The following is a 19,770-nucleotide window of genomic DNA, read 5'->3' on the forward strand; positions in this document are numbered from 1 at the left end:
TTTCTAAAGCACATAAATAAAAATTATTAGAATTTTATTAATATTAAAAGGAACCGTTTACATTAATCATGCAAGCAATTACAAGGAGAAGCGATGTAAAGAAAATTAAACCGATATTCATCTTAAATTCACTCGGAGTAAATTCTCCAACGAATAAACCATAAATAGAAACACAAATAAAAATGGCACATAAAAACAAAAGTGCGCGAATCATCTTTCTTGAAATGAAAAATCGGAGGAGAGCGATTTGAATATATTTGAGAGAAGATGAAATGTTTTGGATGAGAAAATGGAGTGAAAATGAGTTGTATTTATAGATGAAAATTACTGTTCATGACCGTTGGAGAAAGGGGAAATTTTGAAAAAATTTCTTTGTGACCGTTGGGGTTAAATCGAGTGCACTAAAAATCAGTCTGAAAATATCGTATTAAACGGTCAATCAAATCTATAAAATTTCATAAAAGTAAAAATTATGGCTATGAAATATTTATGTTATAACAACAAATCATGCGACGGCTCAGCCGATCAATGCAGAGTAATAAATAAATTATACGGCGGCTCGGCCGACCAATTAATAATAAACAGAATATAAGGCGGCTCGGCCGACCAATAAATAATAAACAGAATATAAGGCGGCTCGGCCGACCAATAAATAATAAACAGAATATAAGGCGGCTCGGTCGACCAATAAATAATAAACAGAATATAAGGCGGCTCGGCCGACCAATAAATAATAAACAGAATATAAGGCGGCTCGGCCGACCAATAAATAATAAACAGAATATAAGGCGGCTCGGCCGACCAATAAATAATAAACAGAATATAAGGCGGCTCGGCCGACCAATAAATAAATTAAATTACTAGTAAATAATATAGGCGGTATTCCGGCCATTATAACAGGGTATAAATGATACAAATAAATTTTACCGAATCGCAGAGTGATCGTGCTGATAACGTGTTATAAAAGGAACTGGAATTTTATTGTATCGCGGAAATTTAAATAAGAGCAAAATTTTATACCCGTAGATAGGAGATAACACTGATAACAATAGAGAATTTGTTATTAAAAAGGAGAGGAGATGGTGTATCTTTCGTCGAACACAAACGTTCGTTTATATAGACGTGAAAAAAGTAAGATTCACTGTGCAAATAGTGCAGCGGGCCCCACACCTTTATATATATTCAACGAAGACGGCTCATCTTATCTTTTGTCTTTCGTAACAAGTTAGTCTAGTAATTAGTTGAATAATTAGATATAATATATACAAAAATAAATTTTACTTGCTGATCCGCGAGAGTTAAGTGACCTCAAAATAACGGCGGTGTCGGTAAAAAGTCATAAGTAAGTCAAACAAACCAGCAAAATAGTCAAACTCATAAAAGAATTTCTTTTTTTTTATATTCTCCTGCTCCGTTTCTTGATTCATTCAAGACCCATCTATATTTCTTCCTAGGGACTGTGATTGTAAAAACATGGATGAGGAATTTACAAGATACGTAAGATTACAATCCATGCATCAAGAACTTCCAAGTAATATTGTGGTGAATCCTTTTCTGATTCTTTCTTCTTTCTCAGGCTGCAACAAGAATCAAAGAATACATGAAAGACAACAGGAGCAAGGATGAAATTGTGAGGATTCTACAACAACAACATGCTATCCCAGTTTACTTGACCATGAAAGGTAAAGTGATTTACTTTACTCTACCATCGTTAATGGTGCGAGCCGAAAGAGTCTTTCAATCATTCGATCTTTGTGTTTTTGTAGCTTGGGATCAAATTGAAATCGAGTCTCCAGGTTTCTTTGAGGAGTATTTTGTCCAAACACTGTTGAACCCCGATGCAGAAAGTGAGCAAAGAAAACAAACAAACAAACAAAAACCCTATTCCTTTCTTGCCACTCAAGTTTCATTCTTGTGTTTTTTTTTTATTTGGCCATCGACTGATCAAGGACCTACTCAACTCGCATCAACTTGTAAGTTCCCTCAAATATTATTATTCGAATTTGTATATTTCTAGAGAATGTAGTTATTGTATATATTGTTTTATAAATATCCTAGATACGTGTAGATTAGATATGATCGAATCCAATTGTTAAAGATTTTATATATTCGACACTAGTGGTTTCACCGTCTTTAAATCTGCGTGTCATCAGTCTCTCTCTCGAATGAAACAATCTCGAGTTTCTTTTAGCTCCTATTGTTGAGATTATTTGTCTCTGCTTCTTCTTCTAGCAATGGGGACTGCTGGGAGAGATACTGGTGCATCATCATCATCCTTGCATGTTCCTCCTCCAACTGGTGATGCCCTAATCCCTGTGCAGCAGGCACTTTCTTCCGGTAATTAACACTTTTGATTGTATACTCCTAAAATAGAAATCTGTTTGTTAACATTAATTATATTGTCCCTGCTTCTCTAACAGGAACTGCTCAAAATGTCCCGATAGTTACTCGTGCACAAGTTCCTCCACTAACTGGTGATTCCCTAAGCCCTGTGCAGCTTCCTTTGCTGTTTGTTTTTTCGTTGTCTACTACTAAAATAATAGAAGAATCTGTTTGTTTGTCCCTGTTTCTAGTACTAACGAGAACTGCTTAAAATGTCCCGAGAGATAATCGTGCATCATCATCATCATCGCAAGTTCCTCCCGAAACTGCCAATGCTCCTGTGCAGCAACCACTTTCTCCCAGTAATGATGCTAGTCGCTTTTTTCCTCTCTTTTGTTTTTCATTAATTATGTGCCTTCCTTGTGTTCTTATTTGTTACTGTTTTGGATTTGGTTTCTTGCAGAAACTGAAATTTTGATGAAGATCTTAGCTACCTTGGTTGAGATGAAGAGTAAACAAGACCAGATGCTCCATCTAATGTCCGATGGACGTATGAGAACCCGAGATGAGCAGGACCAGACTCAACAAGAGTCACCGGACTCAAGAAGGCAGCGACTTGACTGAGACACCAGAAGTTTGGGATTACAAGAACTGATTGCAGAGACTTACTGTTTCTACGATGTTTGTTTACTTTCTTAATCTCATCTGTGTTGCTATGATGCTGAATACTTAATCTTATCTATGTTGTTATGATGCTGACTCTTTAATCTCACAAATGTTGTTGTGATGCTTCTTACTCTTTAATCTCAGCTAAGTCAGTTTTAAAAAAAACATTTTATATGTTTTCTTGTTGGGTGTCTCAAGGCTTTCTCTTGTTCGGCTCAAACCTGAAACTTTTGAGCCAAGACTCCCACTCTTCTACCATCGTTCTGTGCTTCTAACTTCTTAGACAGAGTGAAGTTCCTCGATCCGGTTGACTCGAGCTTTCAATACAATTCTTGATTCATTTATGTCTCCTCTCAAATTTTGGCTCCTTCTCCTTGAGCTCATTGCACAATGACCTCAAAAATGCCGCTTCTGTGCACTGCAAACTCCTAAAACACATGTGAAATGCTGGACGAACCAAACACTAACATCAAGAACGTGGGTATGTGTGTGTGAAATGCTGGACTAACCAAACGCTAACATAAAGCTCAAATGTCACAATGGTGTGATTTTTCCTTAAAACATTTGTATCGTTGAATCTATAGACGACCACGTCCACAAGCAGTTATGGCTACTGGGCAGGTTCTTTTCCACAGGTTCTAGTGCAAAGAAGTCTCTTGCCAAATTTTAGGTTCTGTCTCTTGACTCTTGAGGGCTTTCTTTTAACAGATTGTAGCTGCGAGCTGTGTCTGGCTTGCATCAAAACTGGAAGAGAACCCAAAAAGGCAAGACGGGTCATCGTTGTGTTCCACAGGATGGAGTGTCGCAGGGAGAAGTACTTTTACCTATAGATCATCTTGATTTGTTTTCCAACTTTAGTATCTCTACTTGCATTGTTACATGACCAATTGCATATTTGTCATCTTGGATGTTTTCATGTCTGTTGGCTACTGCATACTGGAACAGCTCTTTTTTTTTTAATGATGAGTTTTGTATGCCATGTTGAACATCCTCACAAGTTCATTTCGAACTACCTTGCCACACTTGAAACACCTCCTGAACTGAGACAAGAAGCTTGGAACTTGGCTAATGATAGGTAACCTCAGATTTTTTACATTCAGTGTCTGCTTTTATCTTATTCGACCTCTAATGATATGTCTATATATGCAGTCTGCTTACAACCCTTTGTGTAAGGTGCAGAAGTGAAGTGGTAGCTTGTGGGGTCGTGTATGCTGCTGACTGCTGCCCGCAGGTTTCAAGTACCTCTCCCAGATAATCCACCCTGGTGGAAATCATTTGATGCAGATAAATCTGGTATTGACCAAGTGTGTAGAGTTCTTGCTCTTCTATACAGTCTACCGAAGGCTCAGTATATCTCAGTTTGCAAGGATGGGAAGCCATTTACATTTTCCACTAGATCCGGGAATACTCAAGCTCAATCATCTACAAAGGTGAGGTAGCTCGCTATCTAAGTTTTTATGATCATGTTGAGTTCATTTATTATAGGAGAAAACAGAATAGCTTTTGCTGGATTACATGTTTTAATCAGAGTTTTGTCTGAAGTACATTCCCTCTGTGTTGCAGGATGTTTTACCGGCAGTTCATTCCGTTGATACCAAGTGTGTTCAGCTAATAACGAGTCTAAGGATGGAATGATTACTACGCCTCATGAAAAGCCTACAGATTCGAAGAAGAGCGAACCTGAGTCAAACAGTCTACCAATTGGTGGATTTGAGTGGATTTATGAGTGTGTGTTTTTTTTGGTAAAATGGATTTATGAGTTTTTAAAGTTAAAAATACAAAGAAGCAAATATTGAACTGAACTTTGTTATTTTGATAGATATGTACTATTGATTTTCCCAATATTTTTTCTGCCCCAGATTTCACATACGTATTGAACATGTTCCTCTAATAATTCCCCCTAATACACGTTCCTCTTAAAAAAAAATACATCTATAAAGGGGGAAAATACATAAAAAGGGAGAAAATTTGACATAAAATACACGTTTGGCATAAAACCACTATGTCCATTATATGTTTCTTTTTACTTTATCAAGTTTGAAAGTTTTCTTTTTTTTTTTTTTTGACAGCAAAGAATTTACAGACTCATGATGACTCTGTAAACCAAATCGGTAACTCCGCATCCATGTGAACGACAAAGGACGATTGTTTCCTAGCACTGCGTGCTAGACTATCTGCCCGAAGATTCGCTGTCCGAGGTACATGAACTATATCAGAGTTGAGGAAACTTCCTTTGAGAAGCTTTATGTCCTCCAAATAGTTTGAAAGTTTTCTATTTTTAAAATTTTCCAGTTATCCAATTTGTACAATTCCTAACTAATATTTTCCACTTTCTATTGTATGGGTACATCATATTTATATATAATCTCTATTACATAGTAAAAAATACACAAGATATATATAAACACCCCAAACTAAAAGCATCAATGGAAGAATCACAACAAAAACCACAAGAACGTGGAAAAGGTTCACATGTTCAATAAAGTCTTCAATAGATTGTGTTGATGCAGGTTTATGTGATAGTAATGGCCTATTCAACAAATTCACAGTGAAGAAAAGAATCCTACCTACTCTCAATCAAACACATGGGAGCTCCAAAACTTTTAGCCACTACATAAACAAGATGAAGATTTTGAAAACAAAGTATCTAAGTGGTGATGAACTTCTTCGCTTTAGTTTTGGGTTTGGATGTGATTCAACCACAAAACGGTTTATGGCTCGAGAAGAAGTATGGACTGAATATATAAAGGTGAAAGGATAACACAATACAAGACTATACTATTATATATTTTTCTTTATATTAATTTTTTTAAAGTTTAAGCACTTCCGAGTTACAAAAAAATTGTGGTGAAACCTTTGAAGAATTAGATGATCTCAATGTTATATTTGAAAGGAATTAAACAACATGCAAAAGTGCTATTGATTAGGTGATCCCACTGATGCTCGAACAACTGGAATGGGGGAAACAAAAAAGGAACAAACAAATTATGGTAAGAATTTTCTTTTAATGTCCAAGAAAATTATGAATCACAGTCATGTTTTTGCAGTCCTTCAAACGATACTTTGAAAAAAACTCGCACTAAGAAAGAGACAAAAAATTAATTAATTCATTCATTCAAAAAGAATGTGACAAAAAAGCTTATACTGAGATTATCGATTTAACAACGATTATTCATAAACTTTTCAATTTGATAGAAGAAAAAGAAACAAAACAGAAACAAGAAGCTCATGAAAGAGAAGCAGAGAAAATGAAGAATAATTTATGGAAAATTATCAAAGAAGTTTCTGATTTGGAGGAACATGTATGTTATGATGCCGTTAAAATGATTCATCAACTAGGAATGATAGATGCATTCATTAGCATGTCTATTGATGAACCTTGTGGTTAATGATATCTTGCATATTTCCATTGTCTTATTCATTCACCCATGTGCATTTTGATCATATAGACTAGGATTTAGTCATGTTTAGGTTGCATTTTGCATACATGAGTCTTTATTAGGTATTGGAGTACCACATGGAGTTCTTGGAGACATTTGGATGCATTTGGAGCTCAAAAGAGGTAATCTAGGTGATCATTGGATGAGCAGAGCATGGGAGCGACATCACGGAGCGACGCCATGAGGTCGCTCCAAACTACCTCTCAGAGCGACCTCGCTGGAGCGACCCCGAGAAGTCGCTCGCCATTTCATCCCGGTGGAAGCCGAAAACGGAGCCGGAGCGACCTATCAGAGCGACCACTCCAGGTCGCTCCCGAAGCCCAAAGCGACTTGGCCAGAGTGACACCCCGAGGTCGCTCGCATTTCTATCGCGTGACGACAACACAATGGAGCGACCTCTCAGAGCGACCCACTGAGGTCGCTCCCGAAGCCCGGAGCGACGTGCCGAGGTCGCTCCGCGTCTATTTGTTTGGCCGAATTCATGTTTTCTAAGGGCCTTTTGGTCATTTCATTATGCACGTTTTTACTTTTCAAAAACCTATGTTTTAAGTACATTTGGCAGCCACCAGGAGGATTATCTTTTGTTCTTAAGAAAAACCTTGGGAAAGTTCATCTCTTGAATCATTCTTGTTCATCTAGTTATTGCAATTCTGTGTTTCCAATTCATTGTAATATCCCTCTGTATGATGAATCTGAAATCCAAATTGGGTTTAAGAGGAATCATGAAGAGTAGTGAGTAATCACCATTTGAATTCATGGGTTAGGAAGATTAAGGGTGATTAGGTTAGAGCTAGGATGTTTTAGTGTAGATCATTCCAAAACCTTGCTAGTAGAGTAATCATAATGCATCTTCTGAGTTAGCTTCTCAAAAGTTGATCTTTAGGCATTTCCCACCCAAAAGGTGTTTGATGAAATGCCTGAAACAACTCTTCTAAACTTTTAGCATATTTTGCCAAAGACATTTGTTGTTAGAAGTGCTAAGATAGCCTTAGACCTTTTAGTAATGATTGCTTCCATATTATTCAACCAAAGACATTTGTTATTTGAAATGTGTTAGTAAATGAACATTCATCTAGACATAGAGTTTGTTTAGAATCGTGTCTAAGCTTAAGGTTTATAGTTTGATTGTTCTTCTGCCATCCTTAGTTCGAAACTTGATCACTCAAGGTCTAATTCCTATGCCCAAGAGTTCTCATTTTCCTTAGTTAAGAAAGTCAACTCATTTACCGCTTTTATTATTCTGAAACTGAATCAGCTTTATTCATTAGCTTAGAAATCATTTGAAATCACTGGTTGCACTTAGATTGAGTGAGTACTTGCATTCTCAAAGCTTCGAATTCCCTTAGAATTGGTTCGACAATCATTTATACTACAACATTTGTCTTAGGAACCTTGAAAACTCCTAACATCAAATTGGCGCCGTTGCCAAATTCTGAGTAGATTTGAACATTGAGATTTAGTCATTTGCTTGAGACTAAGTCATCTTTATTTTCTTTTGTTACTGATTCTCCTTCTTCACCTCCCTTTAATTTACAGGTGTATGAACTTGAGGAGCAGGGGTCCATCAAACCTAGTTCCAAGAGCCGCAGACATCAGAGATTTAGAGAGAGAGTGTGCTAGAAAGAGAAGAGAAGAAGAGCAACAGTCTCACTTGCAGAGATTGGATACTGATATGGGAGACATACCTCAAAATGATGCCAACAACGTTCCACAAAACCAACAGCGAGCAGCTCGACCCATTGGCACTTATGACCGCCCCAACATTCATGGTCATAAATTGGGAATCCGAGCACCAGCTGTAGCAGCCAGCAACTTTGAGATCAAATCAGGACTCCTCAACGTGATAGAGAACAACAAGTATCATGGCTTGGCTCTAGAGGACCCATTTGATCACTTGGACAGGTTCGACAGCTACTGTGGGTTGTCAAAAACCAATGGTGTGTCTGAGGATGCCTTAAAGCTGAAGTTATTCCCTTTCTCTCTGGGGGATAAGGCACGATAGTGGGAGAAGTCTCTACCAAGCGACTCAATCACCACTTGGGATGACTGCAAGAAAGCTTTCTTGGAGAAGTTCTTCTCTACTTCAAGAACTGCTAAGCTGAGAAATGAGATCTCCAGCTTTCAACAGAAAGGCTTGGAAGGATTCAGTGAAGCCTGGGAGAGATTCAAAGGCTACCAAGCTCAATTCCCTCATCATGGATTCTCTAAGGAAAGCCTGCTGAGCACATTCTACAGAGGAGCTTTTCCTAAGTACAGAGCCAGATTGGATACAGCTAGCAATGGGTTCTTCTTGGGAAGAACGGAGGAGGATGCAAAGCAGCTGGTTGACAACATGGTCAAGAGTGATGCAGTCTATAGTGGAGACCACGACAGAGGCAGTAGATCAGATGACAAGCAGACGAGGAAGGAGTTGAAAGCTCTATAGGATAAGATAGACATCCTCATTGCTGATAAAGCCACCCAGGAGCAGCTGCACTTTGTTGGTAACCCAAACCAAGAAGCCACACCTGTTGTCCAGGAAGTTGATGGTTTGGAAGGGCAAGAAGAGCTGTGTTTCATCAACAACAATGGTAGCTGGTACAAGAAAGAGCCAAACTTTCAGTACAACAACTACCAACAGAGATCTTACCCCAACAACCAACAGAGTGGTTATCAGCCTAGATACAACCAGCAAGCCAACTACCAACCTAAGCAAACCACTCCTCCTGGTTTCCACAACAAAGGACAACAACCTGCCCAACAACAACCTACTACTTCTACCTCTACTCCTCAAGTCAGCAGCACTGATGCCCTACTAAAACAAATCTTGGAGTCTCAGACAAGAAGTGAGAAGCATGTTGGCTATGAGGTGAAGAACCTTCACTCAAAGATTGATGGAAGTTACAATGAGCTGAACAACAAGTTCAGAACTTTGGAGAACCAGTTTGCTGCCATGAACACTCAACAAAATCGCCAACAAGATTCTTTACCTGGAAAATCTGAGCAAAACCCCAAGGAGACCATGAAAGCTATCACCGTCAGGAGTGGTAAGGAGTTACCTCAGAAAGCTCTCACCAAGGATGCTGAGAAACAAGGTGAGGGGGTTGCCATCAACATAGATGATGAAGTGGTGATTCTTGATGAGAAAACCAATGATGAAATCTTGGAGAAGATTGTGGAAGCAAAAGGTAAAGGAAAGGTTGGGGAAGAGAAGAAAACAGTGAAAGATGGTGAAGTTGTTGCTCCAGCAAGTGAGAATTCTTTTGTTCCTCCTCCCTATGAATCCAAACTACCATTCCCTGGTAGATTCAAGAGGCAGCTGCTAGAGAAGTACAAAGCTCTATTTGAGAAGCAAATGAGTGAAGTTCAAGTCACAATGCCCATCATTGATGTTTTCATGCCGATTCCTCAATATAGCAAGTTCCTGAAAGATGTTGTAGCTGCAAAGAAGAAGGAGATGGAGGGCATGATGATTCTCACTCATGAGTGCAGTGCCATCATCCAGAGGCTTGTTGTTCTAAAGAAGCTAGAAGATCAAGGATGCTTCACATTACCTTGTGCTCTTGGACCTATGGTATTTAATAGATGTCTCTGCGATTTGGGAGCTAGTGTCAGCTTGATGCCTTTATCCGTTGCTAAGAAGCTTGGTTTCACTCAGTACAAGAAGTGTAGACTGTCTCTGGTATTGGCTGATCGTTCAGTGAAGTACCCTGTGGGCATCTTAGAGGACCTCCCCGTTATGGTTGGAAAATATGAGATCTCTACAGACTTTGTGGTGCTTGAGATGGGTGAGGAAGCTGCAGATCCTTTAATCCTTGGAAGGCCTTTCTTAGCTACAGCAGGAGCAATTGTTAATGTGAAAGAGGGCAAGATTGATCTCCACTTGGGTAAATGGCATGTTCTTCACTTTGACATCAAGGAGGTAATGAAGAAACCAACAGTTCAAGGGCAAGTTTTTTACATTGAAGAGATGGATGCCCTTGCTGATGAGCTCCTTGAAGAGTTGTCACTAGAAGACCTTCTACAGCATGCTTTGATGATAGAGAGGGAAGCTGAAGTGATTCAGAACCTGGAGAGTGCTGCCTATGGAATGATGTTGGATTCACACAGAGGATTTGGTAGTAAGGATCAGTATGAGGAGCTGCCTCAAATTGTCCATCAAGAAGCCTCGGTCATTCAACAAGGGGACACCCAGCAAGACGACTGGAGCGAGCTTAAGGCGCCTAAAGTGGAGCTTAAAACTCTCCCCAATGGTGTAAGGTATGCATTTCTTGGTCCTAATAGAACTTATCAAGTCATTGTGAGTAGTGAACTTACTGAAACTGAGCTATCTGAACTCTTGAAAACACTTAAAAGATTTAGAAAAGCAATAGGTTACTCACTTGATGACATCAAGGGAATATCACCCACTTTGTGTATGATGCATGATGTCAATCTTTTCTGATCTGATTGAGGATGTTGTGGAGGTGTTCATGGATAATTTCTCTGTCTATGGATCTTCATTTTCTGCTTGTTTGTCAAATTTGTGCAGGGTCCTACAGAGATGTGAAGACACCAACCTTGTGCTGAACTGGGAGAAGTGTCACTTCATGGTCAAAGAAGGGATTGTGCTGGGACACAAGATATCAGGGAAGGGGATTGAGGTGGATAAGACTAAGATCGATGTCATGGTTGGTTTGCCCCCACCGAAAACAGTGAAAGACATCAGAAGTTTTCTTGGTCATGCTGGATTCTACAGGAGATTCATCAAGGACTTCTCCATGATCACTAGACCATTGACCAGGCTGCTGTGCAAAGAAGCCGCCTTCAGCTTTGATGTGGAGTGTCTAGAAGCCTTCAAGAAGCTGAAAGGTGAACTCATCAGTGCTCCAATTGTCCAGCCACCTAATTGGGATCTCCCCTTTGAGATCATGTGTGATGCTAGTGATTATGCTGTGGGAGCTGTTTTGGGGCAGAAGAAAGATGGCAAGACCCATGTGATCTACTACGCGAGCCAAACCCTGAATGATGCTCAGATGAGATATGCCACAACATAGAAGGAGATGCTAGCCATTGTCTTTGTCTTTGAGAAGTTCAGAAGCCACTTGGTGGGATCTAAAGTCATTGTCTACACAGATCATGCTGCGTTGAGACACCTTTTGGCGAAGAAGGATGCAAAGCCCAGGCTCTTGAGATGGATTCTTTTGCTGCAAGAGTTTGATTTAGAGATCAAGGACAAGCCAGGAGTTGAGAATGGTGTAGCTGATCACTTGTCCAAGCTGAGAGTGGAGTGTGGCATTCCAATTGATGAAGGACTCCCTGAGGAACAGATCATGGCTATTGGAGCAGTGATAGCAGTTTGTGAGACTGGAAGGAAGCTTGAAGAAGTCAAGGCAACAGAAGAGAAAAAACCTTGGTATGCTGATTTGGTGAATTACCTAGCCACATGAAAAGAGCCTTTGAATCTTGTGGGTTATGCCAAGAAAAAGTTCTACAAGGATGTGAAGATATACTATTGGGATGAGCCCTACCTCTACATTCTCTGCAAAGATCAACTTTATAGGAGAGTGGTTGCTAATAAGGAGATTGATGGGATCCTTACACAGTGTCATGGATCATCTTATGGAGGCCACTTTGCTACCGTCAAGACTGTTGCTAAGGTGTTACAAGCTGGATTCTGGTGGCCACACATGTTCAAGGACACACAAGACTTTGTTTCAAGGTGTGATTCATGCCAAAGGAGGGGAAGCATCACCAAGAGGAATGAGATGCCTCAGAATCCAATCCTTAAAGTTGAAGTGTTTGATGTGTGGGGTATTGACTTCATGGGGCCATTTCCATCATCACATGGCAACAAGTACATCCTGGTAGCTGTTGATTATGTCTCAAAATGGATGGAAGCTATTGCAAGTCCCACCAATGATGCAAGAGTGGTAATCAAGATGTTCAAGAGCACCATCTTTCCAAGGTTTAGAGTTCCAAGAGTTGTAATCAGTGATGGAGGGTCTCATTTCATCAACAAACTGCTTGAGAGACTTCTCAGGAAGAACGGTGTTAAGCACAAGGTGGCAACTCCTTACCATCCTCAAACAAGTGGTCAAGTTGAGATTTCTAACAGAGAGATCAAGTCCATTTTGGAGAAGATTGTGGGGATTACAAGGAAGGATTGGTCAGTTAAGCTTGATGATGCGCTTTGGGCTTATAGGACAGATTACAAGACACCTCTGGGGACCACACCTTCAACCTAGTGTACGGGAAAGCTTGCCATCTGCCAGTGGAGCTGGAGTACAAGGCACTTTGGGCAGTAAAGTTGCTGAACTTTGACATCAAGAGTGCCAAGGAGAAAAGGCTTTTTCAGCTACATGAGCTTGATGAGATAAGAATGGATGCCTTTGAAAACTCAAGGATCTACAAGGAGAAGACTAAAGCTTTCCATGACAAGAATATCCTAAAGAGAGAGTTTAAAGAAGGAGATCAAGTTCTTCTCTACAACTCAAGACTGAAGTTATTTCCAGGAAAGCTTAAGTCAAGGTGGTCCGGCCCTTTCAAGGTCAAAGAGGTTAAGCCATATGGAGCAATAGTTTTGTGGAGTACTGATGGAAGATACTTCACAGTCAATGGGCAAAGGGTTAAGCTCTACATGGCAGATGCACCTGAGGAAGATGGAGTTTCAACTCCACTGTCTGATCCTACCCCAGCCTAATCCAAAAGGAGGCAAAGTCAAGCTAGAGACTTAAAACAAGCTCACTTGGGAGGATTTCCCATGCGTATCCTTGTACATATTGCATTAGTATTTTCATTTTCATCATATTTCATAAAAAAAAAAAAGGAAAAGTGTTGAAGTAGTGTTCAGGTGGTTCATCGATCCGGTCAAGGCAAAGAATCGAGCGTGGGAGCGAGGTTCCGCAGCGACGCCACGAGGTCACTCCAGCTGGGAGCGACGTGATCAGAGCGACTGGTCCAAGTCGCTCGCATTTTCTGTGTCCGGAGCTCAAGAGTCGCTCTCGGAGCGACGTCTCGCAGCGACCACGTGAGGTCGCTCGCGTTTTTGGTGACTGGGAGCGACTAGATCAGAGCGACTCGGCTAAGTCGCTCGCATTTCTGTCTTCGGGGCTCGAGAATTGCTCTCGAAGTGACGTCTCGCAGCGACCACGTGAGGTTGCTCGCAATTCTGTCGATCAGAGCGACGTCTTCAGAGCGACACCTACGAGTCGCTCGCCCTTTCATCGACACACGACGCGAGAAAACGACCCGGAGCGACCTATCAGAGCGACCACTCCAGGTCGCTCCCGAGCCGGTCCAGGTAAGTCCCTCTTCGATTTTGTCCAGTTTACTTCAAGTTAACCAGCCCTAAACCTAACCGGATGAACCTAGACCTACCCAGACCGACAACCTTCATCTCTTTCACTCTTCCTTCCTCTCACAAACACTCATACTCTCTCAAACAAACCCACACCAAAAATCTCCTAACTTTCTCAATTCTCACCCAAATCTCCTAGTTCTTGTTTCTAAATCCAAGCTTTCGCCCCTGTAGTCTATTCCTAACCACCCATTCCCCATTTCCTTTCATCCAAAGCAAGGTATTGTGTTTTTAAATTCAAATTCGTAGGCCTATGAACTCTAGAATTTGAAAATCGAAATTTGGTCATTTTCTTGCTTGATTGTGGTAAAATAGACTAGGGAAAGTTTATATATCAAGTTGGGTTGTTGAATTGATGGTGGAATTGAACTTAATTTGAACGTTGGCAAAATTAGGGTTCATGGATTTGGGGCTTTTCGAAATTGATCCTAATTGAGTGTGTTAGTGGGTGAGTTAGTATGTTAAAGTGTTGAAAAGTTTGATTAGAGAACCCTCTCATTCTAGAATTACTTTGATTATTGAATTTTACTTGTCTTGTAATTTTCACATGATGAAAAGATTGAGAATTGTGATTCTTTACGTTGCCTCTTGAAGTTTACATTTGCAAAGTCAATCCACTTATCCCTTTTCAAGTTTTGTATTTCTCAGGTACAATGGTTAAGAAAACTAAGGGAAAGTCGGATGCTGAGAGGCAAGAACCTGAGAGACAAGAGTCTTCGTTGAGAGGAAAGGCTTTAGCCTCGGAACAAGCTGGTTCTGGGACACAAAGGACTTCTCGACAGCAAACCGTGGCTGCAAAGAAGGCAAAGGAGCAAGAGAAGAGGGCTGGAAAGAGTATAGCAGTTGCCACAGATGAGGAGAGTGGCGATGAAAGTGCAGATGAGCAGGATCCTACAAAGAGGGCCAAGATGTCCAAGGGGAAGGAGGTTGCTGATGATAGAGACAGGGCGAAAAATCCATCTGAGGAAGAGCTGTATCATCATTTGCTGAATGGGGTAACTTGGACTCCAACCAGATTCGCTGACCTTGATTTGCTGAAGGAGGTGGGTCTCGATTCTGATATTAAGGCAATGCTGGGGCACCTGAAGATGCCCAAACTCCTCACCATGGCCTACCTTGCCTACCGGGATGTCTCCTGTCAGTTCTTGTCTTCCCTTGAGGTCACTTACCATGACGCTCCGCACGTGAGGCAAGGATGGGGCAAAATAAAGTTCAAGGTCAATGGGAGAGAGTACAACATGAACTTAAAAGACATTGGGAGAGTCATGGGTTTCCAGGACTTGGCAGACTACTCCCTTCCCAAGTGTGAAAACCTTCCCACTCAGATTTGGAAGTTAATCACTGGAAACAAGCACTCTACCGGGGCTGACAAGAACTCACATATCCGGCACTCGTCTGTACGCTACCTCCATAGGATGCTCGTCCATGCATTCTACCCACGGAAGCAAGTTGGTAATGTCACCGAGGAAGACATGCGACTGCTCTGCCCAGCTATCCGCCCCTACGCCCCACCTGGAACGTTGCCCCTTCCAAGCAATGACATCTATGCTTCTTTCGGGATGGTCAGCTTCTTCGTGAATCGTCTCGAGCACTACAGAGACTGGGCATGGTACACAACTGATTCGCAACCAAAGGTTGGGATAGGCGGGATGATCACACTACTGCTCCAATTTCTGAATGTTCCCTTGGGAAAGGATGCAACAAGGCCTAAGTTCATCGATGGCACTTACTTGAGGATTGCCACCTATTTCAGTGGGATGTATGGAAAGGACTACGTCTACCACTACTACTTGCAGGGCAAGCCGGTTGAAGTGGTTCTTCCAAACCAGAGACTGACGAGCTTAGAGAGACCTGGAGCTATCAGCTTCAACTTATCCCAAGAAGACTTTCTTGGAGAACACGGGTCTCTCGGTCCCATTGCTGCACCAAGGAAAATGAGTATTCCGACGAGACACGACTTCACGGAACCTCCTAGGGAAGAATCTGTACTCATCTATGGACCTCCACGTTACTACTTCAAGCCACATGATGGAGTCATTCCCCCTGGTGCGCTTCGTGACGCTCATGACCACATCGGCCGACTTCAGCGATGAACAAGGCACAAGACAGAACAATCAAAAAGCTAAAGGACAAGTGCAAGGCGCTGAGTAAGACGGTGAAGAAGCAAGCAAAGACTTCAGCCAAGTTCATGAAGAAGGTGGCCGCTGTCTTGACCAGAGGAGGAATAGCTGGATGTAGCTCAGCGGACTTCGCCTTCGAGAACACATCAGTCCCCCAGCCCCCACCTCAGCCCACTGATCTTGGTTTCCCACTCACTGATAGACAGCTCCAGCAAAAATGGAGGAACCCACCCACTCAGCCCTCCACCTCTGGAAACAAGTCTCCATCCCTAGCCTCTTCAGAAAGTGAGGCTGAGATTGAAGAGGTTCAGAGCCAACAATGGTATGGAGACTACAACTCAGGACATGGAGGTTACTACACCACGTTCCCACCGGACGACGACGATGCTGGGGCATCTGCCCCCACTCACTATCCTTGAAGGTACTTCTCTACTTTCCCTTGTATATACCATTTCGTTTTTGCATATTAGTTTTCTCTTTTTGGGTATCTCTCTCTCCTTGACAACACAGAGACTGTGTCATTTAAGTTTGGGGGAGGTACCAAGTATTTGATCATGTTTGCTTTGATGTTGTTTCATTGAGTCATGCATTGCATACCTATTTGCATAAAAATAAAAAAAATTTGAAAAAATTTGAAAAACACAAAAAAAAAAAAAAAATCATTTAGTTTGCATCATTTGCATTTCTAGGAGAGTCTAGAGCATATAGGTTGCATTTACTTGCATTGGGAGAAATGATTTGAAATGCATTGTAAAGAACATTACTTTGCACCTGAGTAGCTTATGCACCTCTCAAAAAGACTTGTATGCTTCGAGCCTTGAAAACTCTTCCTGAAACTTGTTGATTGCTGAAACTCAACCTTTGAAGCCAATTACAACCTTGTTTGAACTGAACGAACTTAATGCTTCTTGCTTATGGTCCCTTGTGTACTGAGTCATGGATATACACACTTGAGTTGTCACATCCTTTATGCCAATCTTTTTGACAAACTCGAGTGGTACACCATTCCCAAAACCCTTCCCTCCTTTTGAGCTTTCATTATTTGATGAGTGAGACCTTTTTTGGAAAGCCTTACATGTGCATAATGTTGAGAGTATCGGGAACGACAATGCTTGGTCTTCATTCTTGCTAGATTAGGCACTCTATTGTCTAGCTATAGGTGGGGGTGAGTGTTGTGACTATGGTTTGGAAGCATGAAAAGTTTTAAGGAAAAGAATAGACTCTTTGTGTTTAAATGGATAATCTTATTGGAATTAATAGATAAACGTCTAGCTCGAGTTTATGAAAAGTCTTGGCCCCCGAAAAAAAAAAAGAGAAAAATAAAGAAAAGGGGGCTAGCAAAATTGTTTAGAGCTAAGATTTGTTTAGAAGTTGAGAAAATCCTTTATAGATTTCAAAGAAAAAGAGTTTTATGTGCAAAGTGTTCTTGGGATCTTTTGGTGAGAGATGGGAGTTGGGTTTGACATTGGGAAGTGATTGTGTAACTTGTATGTTTGGGAAAATGGTAGAACAATGGAGATTGAGCATTGTATGCATGAGTTGGTCCCTTTCTTAGATATATTATGTGCAATGTCAATGCTACTTGTTTTGAGTGTAAACCACTTTCAAAGATCATGGATTTTGAACCTCTTGACCCACTTGAATAAAAGCCTTCCCCTACTCAACCAAATGATATGGACCAATTGACCATTTGCAAGAATTCACTTAATGTTTTATGCTTAATGAATGTGAGAGTTGGTTGATTTGAATGTGTGGATGCTTGATGATGAGTATAACGGCAAAAAGAGTTGATATAGGCCTAGAGAAGCTAGAGTATAATAAGAGAGAGTGTACTAATGCTGAATTTAGATGTCGATTTGAGTGCTTTGTGTGTTTCTTTTGGCTATGAGCTCCTACCTTCAAACCTCTCTCCCTATGAGTTCTAGAAAGGTCACTTGTGGGCAAGTAAAAGAACAAGTTTGGGGGAGTTGATATCTTGCATATTTTCATTGTCTTATCCATTCACCTATGTGCATTTTGATCATATAGACTAGGATTTAGTCATGTTTAGGTTGCATTTTGCATACATGAGTCTTTATTAGGTATTGGAGTACCACATGGAGTTCTTGGAGACATTTGGATGCATTTGGAGCTCAAAAGAGGTGATCTAGGTGATCATTAGACGAGCAGAGCGTGGGAGCGACATCACGGAGCGACATCACGGAGCGACGCCATGAGGTCGCTCCAAACTACCTCTCAGAGCGACCTCGCTGGAGCGACCCCGAGAAGTCGCTCGCCATTTCATCCCGGTGGAAGCCGAAAACGGAGCCGGAGCGACCTATCAGAGCGACCACTCCAGGTCGCACCCGAAGCCCAGAGCGACTTGGCCAGAGTGACACCCCGAGGTCGCTCGCATTTCTATCGCGTGACGACAACACAATGGAGCCGGAGCGACCTCTCAGAGCGACCCACTGAGGTCGCTCCCGAAGCCCGGAGCGACATGCCGAGGTCGCTCCGCGTCTATTTGTTTTGCCGAATTCATGTTTTCTAAGGGCCTTTTGGTCATTTCATTATGCACGTTTTTACTTTTCAAAAACCTATGTTTTAAGTACCTTTGGCAGCCACCAGGAGGATTATCTTTTGTTCTTAAGAAAAACCTTGGGAAAGTTCATCTCTTGAATCATTCTTGTTCATCTAGTTATTGCAATTCTGTGTTTCCAATTCATTGTTGTATCCCTCTGTATGATGAATCTGAAATCCAAAATGGGTTTAAGAGGAATCATGAAGAGTAGTGAGTAATCACCATTTGAATTCATGGGTTAGGAAGATTAAGGGTGGTTAAGTTAGAGCTAGGATGTTTTAGTGTAGATCATTCCAAAACCTTGATAGTAGAGTAATCATAAAGCATTTTCTGAGTTAGCTTTTCAAAAGTTGATTTTTAGGCATTTCCCACCCAAAAGGTGTTCGATGAAATGCCTGAAACAACTCTTCTAAGCTTTTAGCATATTTTGCCAAAGACATTTGTTGTTAGAAGTGCTAAGATAGCCTTAGACCTGTTAGTAATGATTGCTTCCATATTATTCAACCAAAGACATTTGTTGTTTGAAATGTGTTAGTAAATGAACATTCATCTAGACATAGAGTTTGTTTAGAATCGTGTCTAAGCTTAAGGTTGATAGTTTGATTTTTCTTCTACCATCCTTAGTTCGAAACTTGATCACCCAAAGTCTAATTCCTATGCCCATGAGTTCTCATTTTCCTTAGCTAAGAAAGTCAACTCATTTACCGCTTTTATTATTCTGAAACTGAATCAGCTTTATTCATTAGCTTAGAAATCATTTGAAATCACTGGTTGCACTTAGATTAAGTGAGTACTTGGATTCTCATTGCTTCGAATTCCCTTAGAATTGATTCGACAATCATTTATACTACAACATTTGTCTTAGGAGCCTTGAAAATTCCTAACATCAGTTGATTAAGCATAATATCATAGGATTTTGCATTAATTATTATTTATATGTTGAGTTTTGATTTATTTTTATCATCTACTGATGCTGGCTTTATAATCTAGTTTTTTATTTGCTACGATTATAGTGTCTGGGGTTTTGCATTGGATTACAAAATTTTTATAATAAAGTTGCTCTTTTATCATTCTTTTCTACAATTTAAATTTATATTATATAGTGTGTTGAAAACTTTTGATCATGTCCAAAGCATGCATTATGCATGTGAACCATATTGTGTGTTTATTGCCTTGTCTGAGAATTTTTAGTACTTTAAATACTTCCTTGTAAGTTTTTTCCTTTCAAAAATATTTTTCATATCCTAATTTTATAACAAGATCGAAAGAATTGTAATGCCAAAAGGAAGAGACTAAAGATTACACATTTTGTACTTTTTATATTTTATTTTCTTACAAATCTGA

The 19,770-nt window shown here is 40.6% G+C and overlaps 1 protein-coding gene, 1 non-coding gene and 1 pseudogene across 2 annotated transcripts; 2 read left to right on the top strand and 1 right to left on the bottom strand.

Moving 5' to 3' along the window:
- Positions 1–949: 949 nt before the first annotated feature.
- On the top strand, positions 950–3,144 carry LOC106364727. The gene is made up of 6 exons (XM_022710912.2): positions 950–1,682; positions 1,767–1,973; positions 2,233–2,337; positions 2,421–2,474; positions 2,574–2,684; positions 2,786–3,144. Exons 1-5 carry the CDS (start codon positions 1,601–1,603, stop codon positions 2,591–2,593), a joined length of 468 nt encoding a protein of 155 aa, XP_022566633.1. The 5' UTR covers positions 950–1,600; the 3' UTR covers positions 2,594–2,684; positions 2,786–3,144.
- A 450-nt stretch (positions 3,145–3,594) lies between these two features.
- On the top strand, positions 3,595–4,952 carry LOC106363293 (annotated as a pseudogene).
- Positions 4,953–8,523: 3,571 nt separating this feature from the next.
- On the bottom strand, positions 8,524–8,630 carry LOC125588066. The gene has a single exon (XR_007324462.1). It is a non-coding gene; the product is annotated as a small nucleolar RNA R71 (small nucleolar RNA).
- Positions 8,631–19,770: the final 11,140 nt, after the last annotated feature.

Source organism: Brassica napus, chromosome C5 (genome assembly GCF_020379485.1).
Source record: "Brassica napus cultivar Da-Ae chromosome C5, Da-Ae, whole genome shotgun sequence".
NCBI lineage: Eukaryota > Viridiplantae > Streptophyta > Magnoliopsida > Brassicales > Brassicaceae > Brassica > Brassica napus.

Excerpts from the sequence above, each read along its gene's own strand:
- LOC106364727 (XM_022710912.2), top strand. The coding sequence starts at position 1,601 with ATGAAAGACAACAGGAGCAAGGATGAAATTGTGAGGATTCTACAACAA. Across the intron at positions 1,974-2,232 it reads TACTCAACTCGCATCAACTT|CAATGGGGACTGCTGGGAGA; the intron begins GTAAGTTCCCTC and ends TTCTTCTTCTAG. Across the intron at positions 2,338-2,420 it reads GCAGCAGGCACTTTCTTCCG|GAACTGCTCAAAATGTCCCG; the intron begins GTAATTAACACT and ends CTTCTCTAACAG.